At 44.5% G+C, this 27,166-nt stretch overlaps 1 protein-coding gene across 2 annotated transcripts in view; it reads right to left on the reverse strand.

The window, feature by feature from the left end:
• The window catches only part of mtif2 (mitochondrial translational initiation factor 2), a 47,119-nt gene extending 21,109 nt beyond the window's left edge, over window positions 1–26,010 (reverse strand). For both annotated transcript variants that reach the window (XM_084318524.1, XM_084318523.1), the window contains exons 1-8: window positions 25,889–26,010; window positions 22,126–22,265; window positions 18,383–18,506; window positions 16,650–16,824; window positions 13,955–14,112; window positions 10,791–10,967; window positions 8,984–9,123; window positions 4,410–4,534 (exon numbers count right to left, since the gene is read on the reverse strand). In XM_084318524.1, the coding sequence (XP_084174650.1) occupies window positions 4,410–4,534; window positions 8,984–9,123; window positions 10,791–10,967; window positions 13,955–14,112; window positions 16,650–16,824; window positions 18,383–18,506; window positions 22,126–22,263 (1,037 nt within the window). In that variant the 5' untranslated portion in view covers window positions 22,264–22,265; window positions 25,889–26,010. The remainder of the gene's footprint in view (window positions 1–4,409; window positions 4,535–8,983; window positions 9,124–10,790; window positions 10,968–13,954; window positions 14,113–16,649; window positions 16,825–18,382; window positions 18,507–22,125; window positions 22,266–25,888) is intronic.
• Window positions 26,011–27,166: the final 1,156 nt, after the last annotated feature.

Genomic DNA, 27,166 nt, shown 5'->3' on the forward strand with positions numbered 1-27,166 from the left:
CATGCGGAGTTCTGTATACTGGGCCCGGTTCTCTTGGGTGAAGTCGGGTACCATAGGCGTGCCAATGTATGACGCTGACTGTGGATACATCGGCGAGCGTTGGGGGAGAGGCCTCCTAGGCGAGTCTCCTCCCGCTCCTTGGTATGGGCTGGTACCGGCAGTGTACCATGGCCCGCTTGTCCAGGTGCTGTTCCTCGGTGCGGGTCGTGCGTCGTGCTCACCCGTGTATAGAGTCGGGGGTCTGTAGCGCAGCTCCGCGGGAGTATAGCCTGGGCTGTACCGGACCTCCTGGTCCGGTAGAGTACTGTGCTGTCTTCGGGCGTGGTTCTCCTCCTCTTCCTCTTCGTCTTCAGTTAGGTCATCCAGTGCTTGTAGTCTCTGGTTTAGCCTCTCCACAGGATATGCTGCTCCTTCCCGGTTGCTAGGTCTCGCTTGGACCGGTGGGGGGAGGTGGTCTGTGGGGGGTATAGACCTCGTCTGTTGGTCAAGTTCAGGGTTGTTTACTCGGCTAGGGGATGCCGCCCTGGAGGTGTGTCTAGACGAGTTCCTGGAGCCTCTGGCGGAGGGAGAGGGTGTTGTCCGTCTGATCAGCTGTTCTATTAGTTGCGACTGCTGTCTGTCGCGCGCTGCGTCCCGTTGAGCACCGGCTCGTTCTCGGGCCACATTCTCTTCCATCTGAATGCGTCTTATTTCTAGACGTATCTGCTCGTGTTCGCTTCGCTGCTGGATCTGCAGTCGGTCGCGTTCAGCAGCGGCGTTCAGGCTGATGAGGAAGGCCTGCTGTAGGGTCCTCTCTGCCTCGCTGGGAGAAGGCGGTTGTATAGGGGAGCCTTCCCTCGGGGTACTCCTTGCGGAGCCTTGGAGCTCTATCTCCACGGTGCTCTCCCCGTCTTCTTCCGTGCCGAGTTCTCTCTCGGTAGCGTTGTATTCCTCCCGGGACTCATCGGGGACTACTTCTTCAGTACTGGCGGGGTGTGAAGTCATGTCTGGTTCCCACTGGTCCCCACCGTGAACTTGGTCAGTTACATTAGAGCCCGTAGGGGCCTCTATGGTCGGGGTAGTCTGGGCGTTGGGGTTAGACATACTTTTACTTTCTAGTTTTACCGCGTTTACTGTTAGTAGAAGACTAGGTTGTTGACTGACAGCGTAAGCCTCTAAGTACTGAGGGAGCCGTCGTTCGCGCTGCGGGCGTTGGTTAGGAGGATCGTTTCGTGGAGTGTTCATCATAGGCCATTTCAATATTAATAACACTATATTAATATTACACTAATTACCCTCCGGCTCGAAGGACCAATTGTAACTGAGGGGTACAATTCCCTGACTGTATTACTAGATATGATACTTACTACCACTACCTTTGTACTTAATATTCGGCCACCCAGTACACGGCATAAATATATTATCATAAACACTCTCACGTAGATGAAACGGATCCAACACAAATGTACGAAGTCGAAGTATGCGTTTATTACTACACAGCAATGGTGTGTAGAGCAAGCACTTAATCACTTAATTACATTTATGAATTGAAATAGTATGCACTTTTATGGCAAAGAGTATTCGTCGGTATATCAATAGAGAATGTCCAATCTCTGATGGCGCAGGTGGTAAATATACGACCTGGAATAGTTAAGGAATAACAGCAATGATACTTTAATGATTATACTAGATACACTAAGGGGGGGTTAATCCGGTCGCTTGTAAGCCGACAGGAGTAGGAGGGGGGGGGGGGGGTAGAATCCGGCTGCCTCGTCCGGCCAAGGGTATCCCAGGTGAACCCACTGTAGTGCCGTTCAATGCGCCGGCGATCCTTGGACCACAGATGAAAGCAGGTGGACTCTTTGTGGGCCGGCTCTCTCCGGTCCACGGGGGAGAGACGTGAAGCGACCTCGTCTTGCAGAGCGTCTCCTCACCTTGCGTCCTCTCCAGGGGGGGGGGGTTCCAACACACGGCAGTGTCGGGGGTCTTTATCCATGGAATAATCAAAGTATACAAAGCATAATCCGTGCCTGGGAAGGCGGGCTGTCGTCGGTAGAATAATCCGGTATACAGGTCCACTCGCTCATCGGCTCTGGGGCTCCTCGGGTGCAGCTTCACATGGGGTCAACCACCCTGGGTAAGCAGCCAGTTCTCTGCCCGAAACGATGGGGTACTGACTACGGTAGTATTCTCACCGCACGAAGCACTATATATTAACAGACTATTATTAGCTTAATAGACTACGTCCAACTCGACGATATAGTGCCAAATATGACTATTCAAATATTAATATACACGATGTCTCAATACCGATGGTAGGCGAACTTGGCCTTACTCCCACACGTGGCGTCGCGGGGAGGCTTTACGTCTGTGACTCTATTGGAGGGTAAGAAACTGGACTGAAAAGAAAGTCCTACTTTAGTAGCGCAGTATATATACGCACTATGAACAAATAGTCCCATTAGTGGTGCGGTAGCCAGATTCCTACGCGGAACTAGGACTTGTTCGTACATGTGGAGCGGTACGTTTGAACTGGGTCTGAGGGGTATGGCAGCCTGGCACCAAGGTCTCGACCAATAGTAGAATGGAGACTATTATGGGATGTTCAGTAGGCTAGAATGGATATTCAATGCATATTGTACAAGGAATATACAAGGGATATCAGGGAATATTAGAGAATATACAAATACAATTAAATATATATATATAAATAAATATATATATTCGGTTTAATCTGGCCCTTCACAACAGTCACCATACAGCACACTATAGCTATAGTGGAATAGACTGTATTAATATTCCATATACCGTCTTATTGCATGCTCCTGGCAGCCTTCTACAACGCTGTTCGGTTTCCGGGTTCCTCTGATTGCCCACTAAGCCCACGTGACCCTACGCTAGCATGCCCCCCTTATGGCTGAGAGTAGTGGCAGGCAGAGAGCCTTGCTACTCAACTCTGGCGGCGACTAATATGGCCAGCAGTGAGTGAGCAAGCCCTCCCCCACAGTAAACTAGCCCAAATCAAAAGGTAGGCGATACTGCACTGCCACCTATCGGGATTCGATTGTCATTTCAATTCCAATTCACTCAGAGCTACCAGGATCACAAGGTCCGGCTGACTGTTTAGTAAAAAATTATAATAAAAAAAACAAGTATTTACGTTTTTGGCGGCGAACGCATGGGAGGCAAAAACAGAGTATACTCGTTTTTGGCGTCCAATGAGTTGATGCACTGTAACTAGAAGACCACCCTGCCATCAGTGCTGCTCCTCCCGTTACAGATCTACCCACTGACCTAGTGACCTACCCACTGACCTAGTGACCTACCCGCTGACCTAGTGACCTACCCACTGACCTAGTGACCTACCCACTGACCTAGTGACCTACCCGCTGACCTAGTGACCTACCCGCTGACCTAGTGACCTACCCGCTGACCTAGTGACCTACCCGCTGACCTAGTGACCTACCCACTGACCTAGTGACCTACCCACTGACCTAGTGACCTACCCACTGACCTAGTGACCTACCCACTGACCTAGTGACCTACCCACTGACCTAGTGACCTACCCACTGACCTAGTGATCTACCCACTGACCTAGTGACCTACCCACTGACCTAGTGATCTACCCACTGACCTAGTGACCTACCCACTGACCTAGTGACCTACCCACTGACCTAGTGATCTACCCACTGACCTAGTGACCTACCCACTGACCTAGTGACCTACCCACTGACCTAGTGACCTACCCGCTGACCTAGTGACCTACCCACTGACCTAGTGACCTACCCACTGACCTAGTGATCTACCCACTGACCTAGTGACCTACCCACTGACCTAGTGATCTACCCACTGACCTAGTGACCTACCCACTGACCTAGTGACCTACCCACTGACCTAGTGATCTACCCACTGACCTAGTGATCTACCCACTGACCTAGTGACCTACCCACTGACCTAGTGATCTACCCACTGACCTAGTGACCTACCCACTGACCTAGTGACCTACCCACTGACCTAGTGACCTACCCGCTGACCTAGTGACCTACCCACTGACCTAGTGATCTACCCACTGACCTAGTGACCTACCCACTGACCTAGTGATCTACCCACTGACCTAGTGACCTACCCACTGACCTAGTGACCTACCCACTGACCTAGTGATCTACCCACTGACCTAGTGATCTACCCACTGACCTAGTGACCTACCCACTGACCTAGTGATCTACCCACTGACCTAGTGACCTACCCACTGACCTAGTGACCTACCCACTGACCTAGTGACCTACCCGCTGACCTAGTGACCTACCCACTGACCTAGTGATCTACCCACTGACCTAGTGACCTACCCACTGACCTAGTGATCTACCCGCTGACCTACCCACTGACCTAGTGACCTACCCACTGACCTAGTGACCTACCCACTGACCTACCCGTTGCCTCTGTCGGTGCGACTCTCGATGATGGTTCCCTCCACCAGACCAGTGGCCTCTGCCTTCAGCTCCATCATCTCAGCCAGAGTCACTGTGGCCTCCATCAGCTCCAGCAGGTTGTGCCCCTGTCAGACCACATGTCTTTAACTTAATGAGGGACGGGCTTGTGGTGAGACAGATGACACAACGGTAACATGACAATTACCATAAAAAACAGCAGTAGAAAAATGTAACCATTTGAAGATAACACTTGAAGATACACTTTAGATAGGTGTTATATATATATATATATATTAGGGATGCCCCGATCGATCGGCCAGCGATCGGTATCGGCCGATATTCAGTATAAATATGAGATCGGTGATAATGCTTTATTTTCGCCGATCGTCAAAACCGATCGAAAAACATGATCCAATTCTTAGCAGAGATCTCACTGCTGACTTCTCTCTCAGACACACAGAGCTGCGTGCAGCGTACGGCCCTCCTCCTCCCCAGCCCCTCCCGCACTCATGTAAACAACAGGCTCCTATGCCTCGCAGTCTGCTATAGTCTGGTGCATGTGACGTGAGCTAACGTTGGCTACCTACCGAGCTAACGTTACTGTTTAAACTAAATGACCCAGTGACTACATGAGGCATTGTCTAACGTTATCTAGCTGGCTAGCTACGGATAGCTGCTGATATCAACAAATGCTCCAGCAATAGTCGAGTGCATGATAAGTTACCTCCGTTGACTCGGTAGCTCACGTTAGCTCACGTTAGCTCTAAACCAGGGGTGGCCAACCAGTCAGAGACTAAGAGCCACAAACATTACTGTGGTACCACAAAGAGCCACACCATATACCAGCGTTTCTCAACCTTTTTTTTCAGTCACGGCACCCTTCATGTGTTTATAGGTCTCACCCTCTGGCCTCTGAAGTTGCTAATGTCTTTTTTATTTGGGCCTCACAGGGTTAAAAGTACCCTGTGAGACCCACGGTTGCAAAATTACAAAATCACTTTTAGCCATTTAAAAAAAGAATGTTTATTTAAAAAATGTTAAAGGGGAACTATTTTACTATTTCTTTCACTATTTGGGCACTTTTACACAATTCCTGTGAGTCTATGGAACACCTAGGTTTTTTTCAAAAAAATAAAATGCATTGTTTTGTATTTCTAATCAAGTACTCAAAAACCGCATTTTTCTACCTCAAGATCTTAAGCCGTTTTGAGGCTGGGCTCCAACCACTGTGTGGCCTGGTGCCAACTGCCACATCAACTGCCACATTATTATGCAGCTGAGAAATTTCTGACATCACAGATATGCACATTTTCAGATGACTCAGTTCAGTGAGGGTGAATATTGTGAGAGGAGAATTGGAAGAATGCGCCAATATGAGAATTAGAGACATAGATCCTATTAATATAAGTCCACATAGCTAAGAAACAATGGTAAACACTGAAAAAGGCCATTTATAAGATAGTTCCCCTTTAAGCACATGTATAGTCAATTGGTCCTGTTGTTCAGCCTCACAATGCTATTTGATAGTAAATGTGTTTATATGTCCCACCCTCTGGCCTCTGAAGTTGCTAATGTCTTTTTAATTTGGGCCTCACAGGGTTAACCTCTTAAGCCCGAGATATACAGTAAAAGTGTATATTTTCAGCATTACGTTTGTTTACCAATTATTTTAACTGTTATTAGTGAAATATAAGATTATAGAAATCTCAGGGCATTGAGTCGGAAACCGGCGCATATTGACAGGAGGAAGTGGCACATCCAAAAGTGAGTATAGTCTTTTGAAGGAAGAGACTCAGGGCTTTAAAATTTAGAAAAACGACCCTACCCAGCTCACACCAGCCCCTGTCAATCATCTGACTTCTGGATTTACTTTTTTATTTCTCTTATTTTTTGGGATTATCTCCCACAAACCTGAACGTTATTGCCATGAAACAGAACGCAGTTAGTTTCTCTACCTTTCTGTGAACGTCTTGCAAAAAACGGTGTTGCAATATGATGAAACATTTTGGAGAAATGTACATTATAAAAAAGATGGCAGAATTCAGTACTGTATCTACAAAACCTTCTGTTTAATCATCTTCCCTTTATTCATTTGCTTAGATTTTTCAGGTCTGGTAAATTTTAGCATGGTGTTATTCACAGTCAAAGATAAAACATTTTTTTAAATAGAATTGATATTCTCCTTTGGTTCATTACAATTTACTCAAGCCTAGTAACAGACACTATTTCTGACACTGATATAATGTCCCTAGATTCAGATACCAAGAACATGCAAATGGACCATTTCAAAAAAATTTAAATGTTTATTCTACGTCCTTATGGAATGAGTGACATAAAAGAAAAAAGGTAAAAAAAAAAAAAAAAGGTAAAAAAAAAAAAAAAAAAAAATGTATGGATGGAAGAGCCGCACATTGACGGGCAAAGAGCCGCATGCGGCTCGCGAGCCGCGGGTTGGCCACCCCTGCTCTAAACTAAATAGTTCACTGAGGCGTTGTCTTAACGTTATCTAGCCGGCTAGCAGTAGCTACAGATAGCTCCTGATATCAATGTCTTATAACATTGATTCGATGCGTATTCGAGCTGAGGGCTTGCTGAATGTGATTTATACCAATAGGGTCCAGCTGCAGCGCCGGAGAATCCTGGCCGTAGCTGGAGGCTACTCGAGTACACACAGACAGTGGAGCTGTTTGCAGATAGCGAGCATTTTGACTTGTTGCGTGGTGGCGATGTCTCGCAGATAATACAACTACAAGTCTAATTATATAATATATATATTTTATAAAAATAAAAAAATAAATTATATAAAATTATTATTATTATTATTTTTTTATCAAAAACGATCTGTATCGGATCGGTATCGGCCGATATGGCTCAAGACGATTGGTGATCAGTGGCAAAAAATGTGATCGGGGGATCCCCAATATATATATATATACTAGACTATCATCTAGTAAAGATCCAGTACAATGATTAAATTGTTTTATTTATTGTGATGTTTCTTCTTGTTTAAAGAAGGCTTGTCCAGCCCATGGGGACATTAACATGCGTTTGCGGGCTTTACAAATACATTTGATTGGATTTCATTCAGTTGTAAATAGTTTATTGTGGAATGTTAATGTCATAAGTATATCTTTTTCAGCTTAAACTGTTTTAGGCTTAGGGCACCCTCTCTGAGCTCAGCTAACTCTGTGTGTGTTGAGGGGGTGTGGCTTAGTGCACCCTCTCCGAGCTCAGCCAACTCTGTGTGTGTTGAGGGGGCGTGGCTTAGGTCACCCTCTCTGAGCTCAGCCGACTCTGTGTGTGTTGAGGGGGCGTGGCTTAGTGCACCCTCTCTGAGCTCAGCCAACTCTGTGTGTGTTGAGGGGGCGTGGCTTAGTGCACCCTCTCTGAGCTCAGCCAACTCTGTGTGTGTGTGTTGAGGGGGCGTGGCTTAGTGCACCCTCTGAGCTCAGCCAACTCTCAGTATGCTGAGGGGGCGTGGCTTAGTGCACCCTCTCTGAGCTCGGCCAACTCCCAGTGTGTTGAGGGGGCGTGGCTTAGTCCACCCTCTCCGAGCTCAGCCAACTCTGTGTGTTGAGGGGGCGTGGCTTAGTGCACCCTCTCCGAGCTCAGCCAACTCTGTGTGTGTTGAGGGGGCGTGGCTTAGTGCACCCTCTCTGAGCTCAGCCAACTCTGTGTGTTGAGGGGGCGTGGCTTAGTGCACCCTCTCCGAGCTCAGCCAACTGTGTGTGTGTGTTGAGGGGGCGTGGCTTAGTGCACCCTCTCTGAGCTCAGCCAACTCTGTGTGTGTTGAGGGGGCGTGGCTTAGTGCACCCTCTCTGAGCTCAGCCAACTCTGTGTGTTGAGGGGGCGTGGCTTAGTGCACCCTCTCCGAGCTCAGCCAACTCCCAGTGTGTTGAGTGAGTGAGTGAGTGAGTGAGTGAGTGAGTGAGTGAGTGAGTGAGAGAGTAGAACAATTTAACCATTTGTAGATGACACCCTACACAAAAACAAATTGACACTCTACACTTTCTCTCTCTCTCTCTCCTGGTTCAATTAACGTTTAAGTAGCAAAACGTTGCACAATTTTTTTTGCCAACAGTGACTGAGAGTCCATTTTATATATTTTTTTTTTTTTTTTATTACAGTGCATTTATTAGAGTCCATTTTATTGTTTTTGGTTTATTTATTTATGATATTTAAAATGTCTTCCAATTCCAATGTTAAATATTCTTTTGTTAATATTCTCTAGAAATAAAAGTGTATTGCACTTTGAAATGTGAGGTAAAACATGCATTGGAGAAGGAGCCATGCCCACAGGAAGCAGAGATTGAGGGTGCGACAAAAATAATCGTTAGATTAGTCGACTAATCGAAAAAATAATCGACAGATTAGTCGATTACCAAAATAATCGTTAGTTGCAGCCCTACTTCAGAGACATGAAGGACTAGGTCAGGTTACCTTCAGAGACATGGAGGACTAGGTCAGGTTACCTTCAGAGACATGAAGGACTAGGTCAGGTTACCTTCAGAGACATGAAGGACTAGGTCAGGTTACCTTCAGAGACATGAAGGACTAGGTCAGGGTCAGGTTACCTTCAGAGCAGAGACATGGATGGCTTGGACGTCTCCCCCATACTCCTCACAGATCACGTCGTGAGCCAACAGCTCCTTCTTCACGCGCTCTGGGTCCGCTTGAGGCTTGTCACATTTGTTTATCGCCACAATTATCGGCACTGTAAAAGAAAAACACAGGAATTAAAGGTTTACTCTTGCTATTCATTGAGGAATATTCTCACCTTAAAAGGTAGATTCTGTAATGTCGTCAAACAGCGACCTCTTGACAAGAGAGCCCTTCTTTGTATTGTGCTTTGTTCACATTTTCTGTTTTGGTCTGACGTGTGGGTGGGAGTTGAATGGGGATAGGGGAGGGACTGCTACTGCTGGCCACACCTCAGGCTCTGCCAAGAGTATCTGGGGGCAACGGTCAATGAACCTCATATGCACCAACATTCTCATAACTTTCCTCGTAAATAACCTCGTAGGAAGTTCGTAAGAGAAAACCTACGACAGTCACCCCCGGAGTCATCGACGTGTGGAGAGAGGAGAGGTGCTCTTAAGTTTCCAAAATGGACGCAGCTGCGAACTCCTAGAATGAAGTATGCCACTCATTCTGACGTACGAAGTGCGTTCTCGTACACCTGCATTTGCATACAGACACGCCCCGCCAGCTCCTTATAAGGCGAGGGGCAGTGTGCAAAACGGAAGCGAGAGGCTCAGCATTGCATCTGTGCTGTGCTGACCCCCTTCTTCAACAGGTAGCGCGGAAGCAATTTGTGACCGATCAACATTAGATTAGATTCAAATGTATCGTTGTCATACAACACAAGTAGTACAGTACAACGAAAATAAGTTTGGCATACTACTCCGGGTGCAAATGTAACAGTAAAGTGCAATAGTAAACATACAGTGCACAGGTGATTATTACATTTGTGATGTCACTGGTGGACACAAGCAGTGAATACACTTTGACTAATCAAAATCATTTAATAGTGGCAGTGAGGGCCGAGAGATTCTTATCCAGGAAATACAATATGAGCATCTTGAGTATCTTGCAGACACACAACCACCATGTGGTGTTGGGAGTCGCGGGCTCCGTCCTCACTATATTATTATTATTATTATTATTATTATTATTATTATTATTATTATTATTATTATTATTATTATTATTATTATTATTATTATTATTATTATTATTATTATTATTATTACACTAGGAGCACAGACTCTCTCCCAACCATTGCTGTATGTTTCTCAATCTCCCTCCTGGCATAATCACGTTTTCTCTTGGTTCCAATTAAGGCTGAGACGATATGCCATTTGGAAGAATCGATAAATCGGGGGACAAAATTATCTATAAATATCGATATGTTTATTAGTATAATTAAATTTTAATTTTTTTATTATTATTTAAACAACAAATGTATGTTTATTTTGCAGCAATTCTTTGTCGTTGCCGCCATCTTTAGTGTTACAGATTTCCCCATTCAAAACGACCACAGTGATCCTTCTCATGTTACAGTCTGGTCTCTGGATGTGATGGAGGAGTGCACTGCATATTGAATGCACAGTGCAGAGTTGCACTTCAACTGAATTTACATGAAATGGGGATGTTTTAACTAAAACATGACAGAAGACCTAGTATTTTAGTATAGTATAATAAAAAATATATATATATTATTTACACATGCAAAAAAATCAATAAGTGACACCACGATTTCAAGCAGTTATCGATAATCATCGATAAGTGGTCTCAGCCTTATTTCCAATAGCATGTTTGAACCATCACTTCATCCTCCAAGATTAGCTAAATGTAGCCGGTGAAAGAGAGCACTCGTACCTTTCGCTGACTTTGCGTGTTGAATGGACTCCACGGTCTGGTTCATCACCCCGTCGTCAGCCGCGATGACCAGGATGACGATGTCGGTGGCGTTGGCCCCGCGAGCCCTCATGGAGGAGAAGGCTGCGTGGCCCGGAGTGTCCAGGAAGGTGATCTTCTCCCCCGTCGGGAGCTGGACTGTGGAGAGAGAGACGTGAAGGCATGAGGTTATCCCTTTCACCACCACACTGCAGAAGGTTAACCCTTTCACTACCACACTACAGACAGTTAGTGGTAGTGAAAGGGTTAACCGTCTGTAGTGTGGTAGTGAAAGGGTTAACCTGCTGTAGTGTGGTAGTGAAAGGGTTAACCATTTGTCGTGTGCGGCAGTGAAAGGGTTAACCTTCTGTATCGTAACAGTGAAAGGGTTAACCGTTTTTTTGGTAGTGCGGCGGTGAAAGGGTTAACGACGTGAGGTTAAAACTATTATCCCCTGTTCCAGGTCACTGGCATCATACCGTTCAATTCCCACCGGAAACCCTGTCAACTGGACCAGGCAGTGAGTTCCGTTTGTAGGCACTTCAGTCAGCTTCGATTGGTCAGAATAGATCAGATTATGATTATTATTATTATTATTATTGTGGTTATATTATCATTCGAAAAATGGGGGTTCACACTCTACGCCTGTAAGTCACAGCCTGCTAAACACCACTGTCTCTACGCCTGTACGTCACAGCCTGCTAAACACCTCTGTCTCTACGCCTGTACGTCACAGCCTGCTAAACACCTCTGTCTCTACGCCTGTACGTCACAGCCTGCTAAACACCTCTGTCTCTACGCCTGTACGTCACAGCCTGCTAAACACCTCCGTCTCTACGCCTGTACGTCACAGCCTGCTAAACACCTCTGTCTCTACGCCTGTACGTCACAGCCTGCTAAACACCTCTGTCTCTACGCCTGTACGTCACAGCCTGCTAAACACCTCTGTCTCTACGCCTGTACGTCACAGCCTGCTAAACACCAGTCAACAATTCTGGACCTGAATGTACCAGTTAATTGTAATTATCTCTCTCTCTCCTTATGTCTAGTCAAGCCAGGTTGTTGAGGAGAGAGACAGGGATGAACAGGCTATAGACTACTTTGCCCATCCTGAGCCTGCTATGATGCAGGTGTTTTTACATCACCACCCAAAACAAGATTCAGCCAAGAGTGAGTGAGTACACTGGTCCACTTGTCCATGGCACTTACTACCCAGCTTTGTAGTGGTTTGGGGGAATAGTACAGTAGGTACGCATATTTAAGGGGACCGCAAGGATGGTGTACTGGTGGGTGGTGTACGACCAATTATGGTGGGCCGGTCTGGGCCAAAAAAGCCAGGGCCGATTTTTGGTCCCAGTCCAGCCCTGCCTCCGGGCGGACTTTTCTAGTAACCTGAACCAAGGGCTTCACCCGATAGCATTGAATAGTTTTCGGGACCCCAGATTCATTATGCTGTGGTGGGTTATGTCGTGGGCCAAATGGACATACGATCTACCAGATGGCAATCAAATAATTGGAATATTCTTTTTGGAATCCCACCGGCCACAGGTAAGAGCAATTTAACGTCAATTTCAGCTTGATTGTGCCTCGTTTTCATAGCCATCGCCCTGATCAGCATATGCTGTTGTACTAACGAATGCCATTATTGACAATCAATCAGAAACTACCCCCCCCCCTTTCATGCATTCATAATGGAACATAATATACCGATCATATGCATTTGAATTTTTTATTGTAGCGTGTATAGGGACGAAATGCCAATGGATTAAGTATAATATACGTTGCAGGCTATTACTAGCCTCCCAGGAATTACCCTAAACCGCTCTAAAAACATACTTATATTCACCACGGTATAAAACGGGAATGTATGGATGGAAAAATTATTTCTTTTTCACATCTTGAAGGATAGATACTCGATGTCAAATGGGCCACAGTATTGCATCCATAGCTATAATATAGAATATAAATATAGCCCTGCAAACAAGGTGACAAGGTGACAAGGTTTAATGCGTGGCAGCACATAGCCATATCCCGTTCCCAGCGTGGCAGAGAAAGAGTTAAAGGATAAAATAATTCAGGAGTACAGTTTTGAGTAAAACATCAAACATTTGTTTTTTCTTTCAAAAAATTATATCTTGCAGCATATTTTAAGTTTTTCTTTCTTATATTAAAATATATTTCGTTTTTAAGAATTTGTAAAGGATAGGCAAAAATAAGCATGTGCTTCAGCCTATTCCTTTTTTTTCGGTCGTTGAATATGTACATTTGTGATTTCTATTTATTTATTTGTATTTTGTAAGTCCACACAGGTGTGTTTGATTTGTCTGTAAACAAGACAGAAAAATAAACTTCATTCATTCAATTAAGCTTGTTTTAACATGTATGAGTCATACAGTGATGTAGTTATCAGAAAAGTAAATGGACTATCTTTTCTGTGTTAGGAAACCATATCTTTATGGCTTTATTCATCGTTGTTTCCATGGACATGGAACAAGTCTGCATAGGCGCCGTGAAATGAAATTATTTAACTTAATTACAATAATAAAATAGTTATTCAATATGTTAAGGGGAAATAATATAATAAAATAATAAAAAGAGTATAGGTAGCACCGGCTAGTTGACTTCCTCTTTGGACAGAGATGTTTGACAGTGGAACTGATGTTAGCTATGCTAATCACGATTAATGGGAATCTTTATGAATATGAGTCCAGGGGCGATAGGTACTGGAAAGAGTGCCATGACGTTTGAAGGGAACTTACCCAGGAAGGCCCCCATGTGCTGAGTGATGCCCCCCGATCTTACCCAGGAAGGCCCCCATGTGCTGAGTGATGCCCCCCGATCTTACCCAGGAAGGCCCCCATGTGCTGAGTGATGCCCCCCGATCTTACCCAGGAAGGCCCCCATGTGCTGAGTGATGCCCCCCGATCTTACCCAGGAAGGCCCCCATGTGCTGAGTGATGCCCCCCGATCTTACCCAGGAAGGCCCCCATGTGCTGAGTGATGCGCCCCGATCTTACCCAGGAAGGCCCCCATGTGCTGAGTGATGCCCCCCGATCTTACCCAGGAAGGCCCCCATGTGCTGAGTGATGCCCCCCGATCTTACCCAGGAAGGCCCCCATGTGCTGAGTGATGCCCCCCGATCTTACCCAGGAAGGCCCCCATGTGCTGAGTGATGCCCCCCGCCTCCATGGAGGCTATCTGGCTCTTCCGGAGGCTGTCCAGCAGGCTGGTCTTCCCGTGGTCCACGTGGCCCATGATGGTGACCACCGGCGGCCGGGACACCAGCTGTGAAGGGTCTGAAGGTCTGGTGGGAAGAGATGCTCTGATGAAGGGAACTACAGCCAATTTACATGTTATTCATTATGATCCAAGACATATGATCTGAACCTGAACAACTCTCCCAAATCCACAAAGTAGAGTGGTAAATGGTAAAATGGTGCATTTATATAGCGCTTTTATCCAACGCTCTTTACAATTTGTTCCTCACATTTTCACCCACTCACTCACACATTCACTCACCGACGGTGGAGGCGACCATGCAAGGTGCCGACCTGCTCATCGGGAGCAATTTCAGGTGAGGAGTTAGGGCTGAGCCCAAACTTTCGAACGTTCATTACGTTGGCATTCAAATTCTAAATCAACATTCGAATTAAAAAATAAAATAAAAAAATTCACATTCTAGTTTTTCTTCACAGTTGCAGATAAAGATTAGGCTACACTAATATTATAGTATTAAAAGAAACTGAGTTATATTCATTAAAGAAAGTTGATTTAATGTATTTAGTTGGCTGGGGCTTCTCCCTGGGCTGGGTCTGGGGCTGGAAAGTTGATTTAATAAAAAAGAAAAGACTAATTTAATCAGATTAATCACTTTAATCAAATTGAGGGTTTAGTTTGAGGATATTTTAAAGGGGACATGCATTATAAATGTCTTTTTTCAGTGTCTAGCATTGTATTATAGTAATATGAGTTAGTATCAATGTGTCTGTGTCTCTAAATACCATATTGGCGGATTGCCGTCATTCAGGTCCGACCATTCCCTGCTCGATTTAATTAGGTTATTCTGATTTGACTCGCATCGTGACGTCACGTAGATTGAGCGGATAGTGATCCGATTGGCTCTGTGGTTGTTCTCTCTCTCTCTCTCTCTGAATTCCTGAGGCTGTAAAATTATGCTTTTGAGTACTCCATTAGAAATATAAAACAATGATTTTTTTTTTTTAAATGAACCTTACAGGTGTCTTCCATAGACCCACAGGAATTGTGTAAAGTTGCCCAAATAGTGCTAGGAATAGCAATGCATGTCCCCGACAACACTACTATAGAATACTGTAAAGCATATTTGGGTATAAAAAAATTAAACAAACATTCTGTGGCTCCCAGTGTTAATTTAGTCAACGAAAATTATGACTAAATATTAGGGATGTCCGATATTATCGGCCTACCGTTATTATCGGCCGATATTGGCATTAAAATGTGATATCGGAAAATATCGGTATCGGTTTTCCAATTTTTTTATTAAATTTTTTTTTACATTTCTATAACCTTTATTTACCCAGGCAAGCAAGTAAGAACAAATTCTGATTTAATTTATTGTCAAAAGTATGCATAATGTTATGTTAATTCCACAACAAGACATATGTAATGTTAATTACCTGAAATTATTAAGTTTTTTGGGGGGGGAAACCCTGCATATATCGGTATCGGTTGATATCGGTATCGGAAATTAAGAGTTGGACAATATCGGTATAGGTAAAAAAGCCAATATCGAGCATCCCTACTAAATATGGTCGTCAACAAATCTTTTTCCCCTGACGACGACAAGACGAGACATCACGTTAATGTGACACTAACGTGACTAAATAATTAATGCAATGTCGTTGACTACAAACGACGACACAAAATCTAGTTTACAAAATAAAATCTTGCCGAAATCTCTCTTCATTTTAAGACGAATTATAACTTTTTTAATAATTCATGTTATTATTAGTGTGCATTCCCTTACTCGCGTTATTTGTTATTAGTCAGCATTCTAGATAGCAGTAACTGCAGTCGGCATGGGTTTAATAGAACAATGGCGGGGCAACAGGGTCTCGGTGGTCTTGTATGCAGTGGGCTTGGACTTGGCAGAATGTATTGTTGAAAGTGAAAGACGAGGAGGAGACTAGTTTGAAACTAACTGCTACATTACTGTTAGTATTAGCAACTAGCTAGCTGTCAAATCATCTCCAATTCATTCTCGCATTCCCTTTACTTCTCACGCTGGACACTAATGCAGGAAACAATCCCACCGCTGCCACCAATGTAACCGAGGAATAGTCCGCCTATACTTTCAAACTATAGTCAAATTAAATCACAGAATTGATATCCGATCATCAAGAGGTTTTCTTCCTCTTTCTACTCCACAACACAACAACGGACCTGCAACTCCACCTAATAACATCAGCATCAATAATAACATAGAACACATTAAATAGCTTACATAAGTCTAACCAGCTAGCACTAACATTAGCTTGTTTTTGTTTAGAAAAAGCTCACGCCAATTTATGAGGCTGTAACTGAGTGGCGAGACTAAACAAAAAAGACTAAATCGAGAATAAACAAAAAAGACTAAAATGCTCAGACCTGTGGCTGAAAACTTGACTAAACGAAAAATAGATAAAGGGGACTAAATGATGAAAACAAAAAAGAGCATTTCACACATGACTAAGACTAAAACTAAAATTTTAAATAGCTGACGAAATTAACACTGGTGGCTCCACAAAGGTTTCCCGTTCATCGTCAATCTGAACGCAGCGTTGGTCAAACCGTAGTGGATGAGTGTGGAGTGCCCCACCGTACCTTCTCTGCACGTCTTTGTTGGGCCTCTCCTTGTCCTCCGTCAATTTGGATTTGAATTTGAATTTCATTCCGGATATCTTCACCACCTCCTTGATCCACTTCTCCCCAAGAACCGTGTTGGGCTTCAGGTTATCCACATCCACACGCGTGTTCAGCAAGGCCTCGACCACGTGATCTATACACAACACATAGTGGGATCAAGGCCTCGAACACGTGATCTATACACACATGGTGGGATTAAAGCCTCTGGTAACGTGATCTATACACACATGGTGGGATTAAAGCCTCTGGTAACATGATCTATACACACATGGTGGGATTAAAGCCTCTGGTAACGTGATCTATACACACATGGTGGGATTAAAGCCTCTGGTAACATGATCTATACACACATGGTGGGATTAAAGCCTCGAACACGTGATCTATACACACATGGTGGGATTAAAGCCTCGAACACGTGATCTATACACACATGGTGGGATTAAAGCCTCGAACACGTGATCTATACACACATGGTGGGATTAAAGCCTCAATCACGTGATCTATACACACATGGTGGGATTAAAGCCTCGAACACGTGATCTATACACACATGGTGGGATTAAAGCCTCTGGTAACGTGATCTATACACACATGGTGGGATTAAAGCCTCGAACACGTGATCTATACACACATGGTGGGATTAAAGCCTCGAACACGTGATCTATACACACATGGTGGGATTAAAGCCTCTGGTAACATGATCTATACACACATGGTGGGATTAAAGCCTCTGGTAACATGATCTATACACACATGGTGGGATTAAAGCCTCGAACACGTGATCTATACACACATGGTGGGATTAAAGCCTCGAACACGTGATCTATACACACATGGTGGGATTAAAGCCTCAAACACGTGATCTATACACACATGGTGGGATTAAAGCCTCAATCACGTGATCTATACACACATGGTGGGATTAAAGCCTCTGGTAACGTGATCTATACACACCTGGTGGGATTAAGGCCTCTGGTAACGTGATCTATACACACCTGGTGGGATTAAGGCCTCTGGTAACATGATCTATACACACCTGGTGGGATTAAGGCCTCTGGTAACGTGATCTATACACACCTGGTGGGATTAAGGCCTCTGGTAACGTGATCTATACACACCTGGTGGGATTAAGGCCTCTGGTAACGTGATCCAAACATAAAAACAAGGTAGGTAGCCCAGACACTAGACAGCAGGTACATATGAGGTTTTGTCTTGGATGTATTTTGTGGCAGTAAAACGTTTGTTTATGTTGGTACTGTTCATAAACACAGGAGTAAAACAGATCTATCTACAATGGGTTGAGAAAGTTCACAAAACCTTATTGTCCATGTGTCAAAATACGCCACATTTATATGGTGAAAAATCTTTCTGAAAGCGATCAATGCAAAGTCAAAGCCCCAGGCCCGGGTGGTTGTCAAAAGGTTTTCTGATCAATTAGCAGGAACAGTTCTACAATAAGGTCCTAGAGTTTAAACTCTTCTATTCAGCTAATCTCTTACAAATACAATTACACTGGTGATTATTTGACAAAAGGTTTAGTACGTTTAGATTTACTCCTGTACACACACACACACACCCCGAAAACGTAAACACGTTGTTTTTAGCAAAGCAACACACATTTAGACCATAGCTTCTGGCTTATACAAGTTTAAACGGACAGACTTAATCATTATCAATGTCTGAATCATTACCAAAGTCTTTGTTCATGGCCTGAGCCAGAGCCGACACCGTCATCTGCTGCGTGATCTCCACCACCTGTCTCTCCGGTTTGGGTTTGACAGTGTGCACCTTGTACACTTTCTTTGAGCCTTTGAACTGGAACGAAAAGAAACAGACAAAGAAAACGCCGAAATAAAACATTTGAATACAGTGAGTTTACACAAGCACACAGGTTCAGATTTTTGCCCCCATTTGCCCCCCCCCCCCCCCCCCCCAGACAACCTTGGGTTCTGGAGCGTACTCTCCACCCGAGCCCCACAGACTGAGGCTGCTGCCCACACCCTGGACCCGGGGTCATCTCCACCAGACAGACTGAGGCTGCTGCCCACACCCTGGACCCGGGGTCATCTCCACCAGACAGACTGAGGCTGCTGCCCACACCCTGGACCCGGGGTCATCTCCACCAGAGCCCCACAGACTGAGGCTGCTGCTCACACCCTGGACCCTGGGTCATCTCCACCAGACAGACTGAGGCTGCTGCCCACACCCTGGACCCGGGGTCATCTCCACCAGAGCCCCACAGACTGAGGCTGCTGCCCACACCCTGGACCCGGGGTCATCTCCACCAGAGCCCCACAGACTGAGGCTGCTGCCCACACCCTGGACCCTGGGTCGTCTCCACCAGACAGACTGAGGCTGCTGCCCACACCCTGGACCCGGGGTCATCTCCACCAGACAGACTGAGGCTGCTGCCCACACCCTGGACCCGGGGTCATCTCCACCAGAGCCCCACAGACTGAGGCTGCTGCCCACACCCTGGACCCTGGGTCATCTCCACCCGAGCCCCACAGAGTGAGGCTGCTGCCCACACCCTGGACCCGGGGTCATCTCCACCAGAGCCCCACAGACTGAGGCTGCTGCCCACACCCTGGACCCTGGGTCATCTCCACCAGAGCCCCACAGACTGAGGCTGCTGCCCACACCCTGGACCCTGGGTCATCTCCACCCGAGCCCCACAGAGTGAGGCTGCTGCCCACACCCTGGACCCGGGGTCATCTCCACCCGAGCCCCACAGAGTGAGGCTGCTGCCCACACCCTGGACCCGGGGTCATCTCCACCAGAGCCCCACAGAGTGAGGCTGCTGCCCACACCCTGGACCCGGGGTCATCTCCACCCGAGCCCCACAGACTGAGGCTGCTGCCCACACCCTGGACCCGGGGTCATCTCCACCAGAGCCCCACAGAGTGAGGCTGCTGCCCACACCCTGGACCCGGGGTCATCTCCACCCGAGCCCCACAGACTGAGGCTGCTGCCCACACCCTGGACCCTGGGTCATCTCCACCCGAGCCCCACAGAGTGAGGCTGCTCTGCCCGGTACTGAGAGCCTATGTGAACGTTACTGCAAGCTTACAGGGGTCAGACCAATTCCTTGTCTGTTATGCAGGGTTCCCACAGACATGGCTAAATGAAATTCAATGATTTTTAAGTACTTTTCCAAGCACTATTTGTTTTTTTAAGCACCTTCTTGGCCTGCGTGCCAACTAGAGCATCACACGCGAAGAAATGAGGAAAAGCAGTTGGAGCGCGCGAGACAGCGACTCGTCAGATTTGATTAATTAAAACAACCGAAAAAAAGCGATTTCTTGATTCAGAACAATTTGATCATGGATGAACAAAACATTCAATGCGAATGGTTGATTTGTATTTCAAGGACCTTTTAAGCACCTTGTAAAAATATTTGCTCTTTTCAAGGAATTCCAGGCCTTGACTCCAGGCAAGGCAGACGATTCAGTGCTTAAAGCACCACCTCTGGCGGTCATCCAGGATTCATAGAACCTCAGTTATATACGTAACTATCATTTTATATGGTTTATTAGCTGTTGTGTATAATTTGTATATAATGTTCTGTGTTACAGCCTTGCAAACTGCAGGAACTCCAAGAAGTGCTAGAAGGCCTGTAGGCATTGAACAGCTAAAAGACCAAAGCCATGATTATGGGAAACGGTGAAATTGAGAAGATGAAAATTAAACTGGAGGATTCAGAATTAGAGCAAGTGGGGCGTCTGGGTAGCACAGTGGAATAAGCACTTGCCTACCACTGCAGAGACTCTGGGGATTGAATCCAGCTGTCAGCGGTACCTCCGGCTTGGCCAGTTGTCCCTACTAACACAATTGGCAGTGTCAGTGGGTGGGAAGCCGGTGGGGTGCGTGTCCTGGTCGTTGAAAACTGCGACTCCTACTGGTCGGGCAGGGCGCCTGTTCAGCAGGGAAGGGATCTGGGGGAGGTAATGTGATCCTCCCACACGTTACACTCCCCCAGTGAGAGTCCTCGCTGTCAGGTGAAAAGAAGCGGCTGGCTGACTCCGCATGTATCGGAGGAGACATGTGATAGTCTTCACCCTCCCTAGGCCGACAGTGGGGCAATGCGTGCAATGACCAGGAAGGGAATTGGCATAACGACTAAATTGGGATGGGAGAAAAATACGGGAAAAAATTTAGGACAAAAAATGTATACAAAAAAAAGAATTAGAGCAAGTGCACACATACATACAAATAGATGGGAAGTTGGATCTATGAAGATGAAAATGATGTAGAAAATTAAACCCCTTTCTTGGAGAATAAATAACCCTTGAGAAGCAACTTCACAGTAAAGAAATCATTACTTCATTGGAGGGCTGGGCGATAAAACGATAACGATAATTATCGCGATATATTTTAATAATCGATATCAATTGATAATAAACAATATATCAATACATTAAAAAAAATTGTGACCTGCAACAGGGCAGTTTTAAAACCAGAGACAGTGGACAGACTTGTCTTTCTTGCCTGCAACTTAAAGTAATGGCTTTGCTTGTCCAAATGACAATACTGACCAACTTGAGATTTCTTTTTCTCTTGTCCATTTATTTTGTTTGCTTTCTAATTTAAAATACAGTTTGAAACCGTCTGTACACAGTAGGCTATGTGTGCTAGCAGAGCTGGCAGAGTGGTTTGTCCACCAAAAAAGCACCAAAAGACAGAAAAGAAACTAGCAGAGCCAGAACTGTTCAACTCCCCTGGAGCCACAGCCAGCAGAGAAGCCTGTTCACTTTCGCTTTCAAACCAGCTGCAGCCTGAGAACTGGAGTGTGAGGGGATGTAACACTAAAGATGGCGGCAACGACAAAGAATTGCTGCAAAATAATTGGCCATATCGCCCAGCCCTACGTTTAGGGCTGTCCCCGACTAAGGATTTGGATGGTCAACTATGATTGGCCAAAATTTGCCGTTAGTCGACTGTTGGTCGACCAAAAAAAATAAATAAATAAAAAAATAATATTAAAAAAAAAAATATATATTATCATTCCATTTGGGCTGTGGGGGGTGCTTAATGTCTGAAGGAGTCGACTGAAGGCTTCTTGTCCTCTGCAAAAGCATGCAATTGGTCCACCGATGGATACATCTTGATATTAGTCTAGTCTAGTGTGTTCATTAGATGGGTGAAATCCTCTTTCAGTGCCTCTGTGCCTGTTTTCGTAGGCAGTTAGCCTCTGGTATGCGTGCCATTAGCGTTAGCCACGCTTCTAGGCCTCTTTTCTTTTGGAAAGAATGATAAAAAAAATTATATTATAATTTTTTTTTTGTATCCGACTAAGAGGTTGGCTAGTCGACTACGGCTCCTTTCGACCGATTAGTCGACTAATAGGGGTCAGCCCTACCTACTTTATTGAATATAATCATCTGTCCAAAATACTCAGGAGTTCAGAGAAGGTTCTAGGTGACTGGGATCTTACCGGCTGCTTAGTGGCGAGGCACCTGGCATTCTGGCAGATCACCGGATGCAGGGTCGAGTGAGTTGGATGAAAGACGAGTGTCAGGTCAGGGTGGTGGATCAGTCTTGCCCTCCTTATCAGTGAAGTCATCAAATTCATCTCTGCAGAGGACCGATGAACACATGAGCAACTAGACTCACTGATGCTACACACCTTCATGGGCAAAGCTATATTATACAACAGGTAGGTCCGACCACACATTGTGATTGGTCGAGAGCATTCTAAGCAGTGAGTATATTCATGATAGACTCACGGTAAAATCACCATGAATATACCACTGCGCTGGCTTTAGAATGTTGTAGAAAGTTTCAACTGCCATTCATCAAAGGGAAAATGTCAACATGACCTACTCCGCGGACAACGTTACATTTGATTTAACGTACCTGTAGGAGCTATTTGAATCTCAAACAAGCCTCTTGTTAAATGAGACGGTCTGGTCTACGGAGGAGACTGGGGCTGACCATCCAGACTGGGGAATCCCCCGTGTCACGGCATGCATATATGCCCATATATGGACCAAGAGCGGTTCAAAATGTCTGTTAAGAGTCATCTGAATCAGACGGATAAAAGCGATGGTTTTGTCCAGATTATTTGATTATTGACACTTCCACTAAATATATTAATCTAGCTACTAACTGGGCAGACTGATCAATTACAGATAAAGGAATATAGCGGGACGATCGATTACGATAGTTAACCTTAGTAGTCAATTCTTGATGAATTGAAAATGGGAGGACCCTGGCCTGATGTAAACAAGACGAAAGTATTTTTCTGGTCTTCATCCTCTTAGCAGTTGTGTGTATTGAGCCGTACTGTATTGTACCCATTCTGCAATCTGTTAATAAAGTTTTCAATCAATCAATATCAAACCTCACATTGTTAAACTGGACATGCGTCAAGTCCTGTCACAGCCGCCCAAGCTCCGGAAACGTTGGAGCAAATGTCCAAACAAGCGTTGTTTGCACGAACTGACTACATATTTGGAATCTAAATGGGTACATTCTCTCTTGATTTTTATAATAAAAATAATGGTCCTCCTAGGTCGTACATTAAAACAGCGTTCCACCTTGGTAAATAGGTGGTCGGACCTACCTGTTGTATATATTAGAATAATCCATTTGAAATTCCATAGCAACGATACATCTTTAGGAACTATTTTTCTACGCCAAGTTCACTGAAATCAATATAAAAGACCCTAGAATTATCTGTATTCATCCTATATTTTTCCCTGATGGTGTAACTTGCTGTATAAATGCAATAACCAGTGGAATATCAGGAATACTGCCACTCTGTGGTGGCTGCGGGCACTTCACATCCGTGGCAATATTGCTGATATTCCACTGGTTCTCGTGTATTATTGCTTAATTGATTTCAATGGACAATGGTGGAATATATATTATTTCTAATCAACCTAATTTTGTATTTAACAAGGGGGTGTTTAGGTTGATTTGGCCTTGATTTTGTCATCATAATGCATTAGAAATAGAATTGCATGCCTTTTTATACCAACCCACAAACATCACATTATATGGAACAGGTGCAAAGCTCAATGACACTATATGAACCATGATTGATTGATTCTTTCTCTCAGTCTCTTCCTCCTTCCACCAACAGACATGCATGTTAGGCAGGGACTACGGATTAAAACTAGCTCATTAGCCAACTCTGGCACATTTACATTAATGTTGATTAATGTGCATTGTTGTCCCTGGGTAATAAATAAATACACTAACTTGAACTATTCTCCTACAGGAATAGCACCACACACGACCGCAGCAGACTGCAGATACAGAGAAGAAAATGATAATGGATAGGTAGACCCAACCATTTTATGGGATGCACTAAAGGTAGTAATACGTGGACAATTTATAGCAAAGACGGCATTACTCAAGAAGGCCGGTCTGAGTACCACTGGGCTAGAGTATCATCTGTTATGCTTAGCCTACAAGTGGTGGTATTAAGGGCTGGTCTCTGAGTACCACTGGGCTAGAGTATCATCCGTTATGCTTAGCCTACGTGGTGGTATTAAGAGCTGGTCTGAGGACCACTGCTAGAGTATCATCCGTTATGCTTAGCCTATAAGTGGTGGTATTAAGGGCTGGACTGAGAGAGTACCACTGGGCTATAGTATCATCCGTTATGCTTAGCCTATACGTGGTGGTGGTGGTATTAAGGGCTGGTCTGAGGACCACTGCTAGAGTATCATCCGTTATGCTTAGCCTATACGTGGTGGTGGTGGTATTAAGGGCTGGTCTGAGGACCACTGCTAGAGTATCATCCGTTATGCTTAGCCTATACGTGGTGGTATTAAGGGCTGGACTGAGAGAGTACCACTGGGCTAGAGTATCATCCGTTATGCTTAGCCTATACGTGGTGGTATTAAGGGCTGGTCTCTGAGTACCACTGGGCTAGAGTATCATCCGTTATGCTTAGCCTATATAAGTGGTGGTATTAAGTGTGTTTTAATGTGCGTCAATGGGCAGGGGGTGAAAGAATATTTGCAGACTGGTTGTGGTGCCGGTCTGGATCAAAAAGTCCAGGACCCTTTCCCCCCCCCCCCAGTCAGTCCCTGACTCCATGTCTAATCTAAAGAAGCATTTGAAGTAAACCATATTAAATTATATATTTTCTTGCATTGAGGTAATCCAAAAGTAAATGAAAGTAACCGTGATGTAAACAAGACAAACGTCTTTCTCTGGTCTGCAATCTGCATCCCCTTAACAATTGTGTGTATTGAGCCGTACTGTATTGACCCATTCTGCAATCTGTTAAATAAAGTTTTCATTCATTCATTTCATTTCATTCATTCAACCAGATTACATTACCTTTATAATGTGATACTTTACAGTACGTTACTGAATACATTTGTCAACAGGTAACTTGTAACTGTAACTAACCCCTGTTTAGTTGAATGAATGAATGAATGAATGAAAACTTTATTAACAGATTGCAGAATGGGTACAATACAGTACGGCTCAATACACACAATTGTTAAGGGGATGCAGACAAGAGAAAGACTTTCGTCTTGTTTACATCAGGGTCCCCCATTTTCAATTCATAGTAACAATTGTGACAAAAGTGAAGGACACTCCATCCTGTGTTATTGTAAGACGTCCTTGTTGAGAGTGTAGAACACGTATTTTGGCTGAGCCTGTACAGAACACGCTGCATGTCATAAATGTATAGATGTAGCAGTACTGTCTATCTGTATGTCATGTGTGTCATATATGTTATGATGAATTGAAAATGGGGGACCCTGATGAACAAGATGAAAGTCTTTCTCTGGTCTGCATCCCCTTAACAATTGTATGTATTGAGCTGTACTGTACTGTACCCATTCTGCATCCTGTTAATAAAGTTTTCAATCAATCAATCAATCAATCAGCAGGGATCCAAGACAGAGCCAGGAGTCAGGACAGGGACTGTCTTCTTAATTTAATAGTCTTAATGACCCCCATGGCAATGAAAGCCCAACAGCACAAACAACATGGCTAACGCCACGAGTGCAGAAGGGTGAAGATTAAATAATGAATCCCAAGAATAAGTTAGCTTGTTGTGATGTTGATCTTGCATTAGAATGAGAGGCTGCTACATGATGATGAAACTAGCAAGCCAAGCAGCGAGCTGAGGAGCTCATTTTACCACATCTCCCAGCGCCTGAATACCTGTCACGAAGCAATAACATTTCAAGTAACTCTACAATCAAGTACCCTCGTTCTCTCACCTTGAAACGAAGGGTTATTTCACCTCATTCTCGCGGAACAAGCACAAGTTCTTCAGATGCACTGAGAAATAAACCTTTCACTGGGGGGCACCATGACACTTTCTTCTTTGCGTTGTTTTGCTACGCCACGGCTAGCGACTGTATTGTGCATTACCGCCACCTACTGGACGGGAGTGTGCATTTAGCTCAGCAGTAGGGTAGCTGTTAGCGGCACCTACTGCAACTGTTTGATTGATTGATTGATTGATTGATTGATTGATTGATTGATTGATTGATTGATTGATTGATTGATTGATTGATTGATTGATTGACATTTTTATTAACAGATTGCAGAATGGGTACAATACAGTACAGCTCAATACACACAATTGTTAAGGGGATGCAGACCAGAGAAAGACTTTCGTCTTGTTTACATCAGGGTCCCCCATTTTCAATTCATCATGACATTTATGACATACATGACATACAGATAGACAGTACTGCTACATCTAGACATTTATGACATACCAGATTTACAAATACTGTTTGTGATACAAAAAAGTGTCTAAAAAAGAGAGTATATAGGCCTACATTTGACGAAGAAACTGTACATTGGAGGAGATTGGGTAGTTACAGAGTTACAGTTACTCTAGCCCTGTTACAGAGACTGTAGCGAGCGGAGCCGGATATTTGATAATAATGGCGGTGAACAATCAGCTACTACGATTAGGCTTGCAAGGGGTTAGTTAAGTATTTTAAATGATACACATAATATCCCATTTAATAGAAATGCAGTTAAATTGCAACCCTGCACTGTGCATTCAATGGCTATACACACTCTAGAAGAGAGCCAAGCTAATAGTTAACCCTTGTATTGTGTTCACTCCAGAGTCCCACTTATGGTGTTTGTAAATATTTGTCCAGCCCTATAGTATAAAACTCTTGGCAGTGGCACCATCTAGTACCCTGTAGTAGTACCGTATACTACTCAGTACCAATCAATCAATCAATCAACCATGTAGCACCATTTAATAGCATGTAGTACCTGAAGTACAATGTAATGGCCTGTACTACCATGTATGTAGTATGTTATGGAAAAGGTTAAAGGACAAAAGATGAGCCGTTTGTATAAATCATTCTGAGTCGTTATCAAAAATAGAAAACATAGTTTATTTCATCTGTGGCCACAAATGAAAGTTCAGTTTACAATCAGAGACCTCTTGGTCACTTTGCTGGTCAGACTCTTATGTGCGAACATGAGGTCTCTGATTGTAAACTGAACATTCATTTGTGGCCACA

This window comes from Notolepis coatsorum, assembly GCF_963971535.1.
Source record: "Notolepis coatsorum genome assembly, chromosome: 7".
NCBI lineage: Eukaryota > Metazoa > Chordata > Actinopteri > Aulopiformes > Paralepididae > Notolepis > Notolepis coatsorum.